The 2,753-nt window shown below is 53.0% G+C and overlaps 1 protein-coding gene across 1 annotated transcript; it reads left to right on the top strand.

The window, feature by feature from the left end:
• Window positions 1-345: 345 nt before the first annotated feature.
• Window positions 346-2,501, top strand: LOC106532852 (T-box transcription factor TBX2b; the record flags this gene model as incomplete). Its single annotated transcript, XM_014029005.1, is given in 3 exon segments — window positions 346-951; window positions 1,070-1,776; window positions 2,234-2,501. Coding segments are annotated over 2 exon segments (630 nt in total), but the record flags the coding sequence as incomplete, so codon positions are not given.
• Window positions 2,502-2,753: the final 252 nt, after the last annotated feature.

Raw genomic sequence — 2,753 nt, 5'->3', positions numbered from 1 at the left:
TATATATTCTGACCACATCATTTTGAAATTTAAAAAAAGTTAATTAATTTAAAAAAATCGCACCAAAATAATTTAAGGGGGCCTTATAATATTTTAGGGGGGCTCCAGCCCCCCCGAAAATAGGCCTAGTGACGCCACTGCTTCACAGGAAACGAGCTGCTCTTCATTCACTGCAGATCTCACTTTTCCTTTCAGTTTTCGGCCCAACAAGAAAAAAAAAAGAACAAAAGAAGCAAAACTACTGTTTGTATCTGACACCGAGTCCTGGTCCAGGCGCTGCCGAGGAGCCCAGGAGCCAAGGTTCACACGTGTAGCGGCCACCACCCCACCAGCCCGCCGCGCAGTCCCGCACGTTCTGACCCGGTCCAGACCGCCGCGTGTTTTGGCCTGCGCTCGGGTCAGAGCTCTGGATCTGGATCTGGATCTGGATCTGGATCTGGATCTGGATCTGGATCTGGATCTGGATCTGGTCACGGCGGCGGGAGACTTTCAGAACCAAGAGAAACTTTAATCAGGCAGAGTTGGATGAAAGTGAACACTCACCGCTGTCTGCTCTGTTTGTTCTCAGCTCTTTTCATCTTCTCCTTTTTTTTAAATTATTATTAATTTTTGTTTGTTTTCCAGCAGTTTCGGGTCCAGCTTCCCGCCCTGCGCGCGCCTCCTCCTGCCGGCAGAGAGGCGCTCCTCCCGGGGAGTGCACAGCTGATGGAGCCGGACACATCCAGCCTACAGAACTGTGTGCGCGTATGTGTGTGCGCGTCCCTGTATGTGTGTGTGTGTGTGTGTGTGGATTTATTTCTGCGACTTGTTCTGACAGACACTCGGTGTGAAGAGCTGCGGACAGCTCGGCTGCTCCACAGGCGGCACTGGAAACACGCGAGCCGGCAGAGGTGATGCCTCCTCCGGCCAGGAGCTGAGGGCTGAGCCGCTCTGTGGATCGGGTCTGGGGGGGTGGGATTTCCCGATCTTCCCTGTCATTGGTTAATATTTTATTCTGTTGACATGTTTTCTTACTGCTAATGCTTCCGACACCTTCTTGCCCCCCCTCCCTCCCTCCCTCCTCTCTCAGAGTCTGGCTGGAGCTGTCAGAACCACGCCTATAGGGGCCCACAATTGGTCCAGAACGCGTAAAATCAGCAATCAAAGGGGCTTGGTTCATTAGTGCTGGGGGGACGGAGGCAAGCAGGACATGTGAGACAGTAGCTGAGCGGAGGAGCAGAGCGCGGGGCCACATCTCTGCAGTCAGGGCGGGATGAGTGCAGCGGAGCCGGGCTCACAGCGCCACGAACACTGAAGGAACTCCGAGGAAGCGAAGGACTCTCCCCGCGGAACGCGCACCGGGACCGGGTTGCAGCCTCCTGGAGCTAAACCTACACAACCCCGTCGTTTCACTTCGGTTCCTGTGGATGCACCGATGAGAGATCCAGTTTTTACGGGGACCGCAATGGCTTATCACCCTTTCCACGCACACCGGCCGACCGACTTCCCCATGTCCGCCTTCCTGGCGGCCGCGCAGCCCTCCTTCTTCCCGGCGCTCAGCCTGCCGCCCGGCGCGCTCACCAAGCCCCTGCCGGAGCACGGCCTGGTCGGCGCGGCGGAGGCTGGGCTCCACCCGGCCCTCAGCCACCATCAGGCGGCGGCTCACCTCCGCGGCATGAAGAGCCTGGAGCCCGAGGAGGAAGTGGACGACGACCCCAAAGTCACGCTGGAAGCCAAGGATCTGTGGGACCAGTTCCACAAACTGGGCACGGAGATGGTTATCACCAAGTCTGGGAGGTAAGAAATGCCTGAAATGCGGATCCGTTTTCCAGTAAAACCAGTCGGTCTGCAGCTTCCAGATTTTGATTTTTCACTCTTAAACACATTCTTTACGCGTTCGGCCTTCATGTGAACAAGAAAASAAGCTGAGCTGCAGTTTCTGCTCTGAAGGGTTTGGTTTGGTTCAGCAGAGCTGCTGTTTTAAAAAACATCACTGATTCCTCAGAATTTAAAACAGATCTGAGGACAGTTTTATCAGAAGCTCGGTCTCAAACTGCTTTCTGACACAGCAGAGCTCCTTTTATAAACCAGCTGTCACTTCAGTGAAGGGCGCAGAAAAATGTCGCTCCACGCGCGCTCCGAGCACTTCTGCTCGCGCGCAGCTTCAGAAAAACCAACAGTTTCAGTGTTTGTTCCGTGTTATTAGTCCTGCAGCTGACTGTGTGTGTCCCCCCACCCCCCCACCACCCTGCAGGAGGATGTTTCCTCCCTTCAAAGTGCGCATCAGCGGCCTGGATAAAAAAGCCAAATACATCCTGCTCATGGACATCGTGGCGGCGGACGACTGCCGCTACAAGTTCCACAACTCCCGCTGGATGGTGGCGGGCAAGGCCGACCCGGAGATGCCCAAACGGATGTACATCCACCCGGACAGCCCGGCCACGGGCGAGCAGTGGATGGCCAAGCCGGTCGCCTTCCACAAACTCAAACTGACCAACAACATCTCCGACAAACACGGATTTGTGAGTACATTTTTTACTTCTTATTCAGCCAGGGATTTAAATCTCTAAATCATTTTCAGATTATTAAAATAAAATAAAATAAAATAAAAGATGACGTAAAGCCGTTTTACGCGTGAAAAAAGTTGTTTATTTTAAACGTGTTTTTAAATTCTGTTCAGTCAAAATGACAAAAATCTGTGGAGACACACAACATAATGCGCGCGTGGAAATGTGTGGAAATGTGTGTATGAGTGTGTATGTGTGTGTGTGTAC

The sequence above is a fragment of the Austrofundulus limnaeus genome, unplaced genomic scaffold (genome assembly GCF_001266775.1).
Source record: "Austrofundulus limnaeus strain Quisiro unplaced genomic scaffold, Austrofundulus_limnaeus-1.0 Scaffold839, whole genome shotgun sequence".
In the NCBI taxonomy this organism is placed as follows: domain Eukaryota; kingdom Metazoa; phylum Chordata; class Actinopteri; order Cyprinodontiformes; family Rivulidae; genus Austrofundulus; species Austrofundulus limnaeus.
This window is presented reverse-complemented; position numbering and strand designations above follow the sequence as displayed.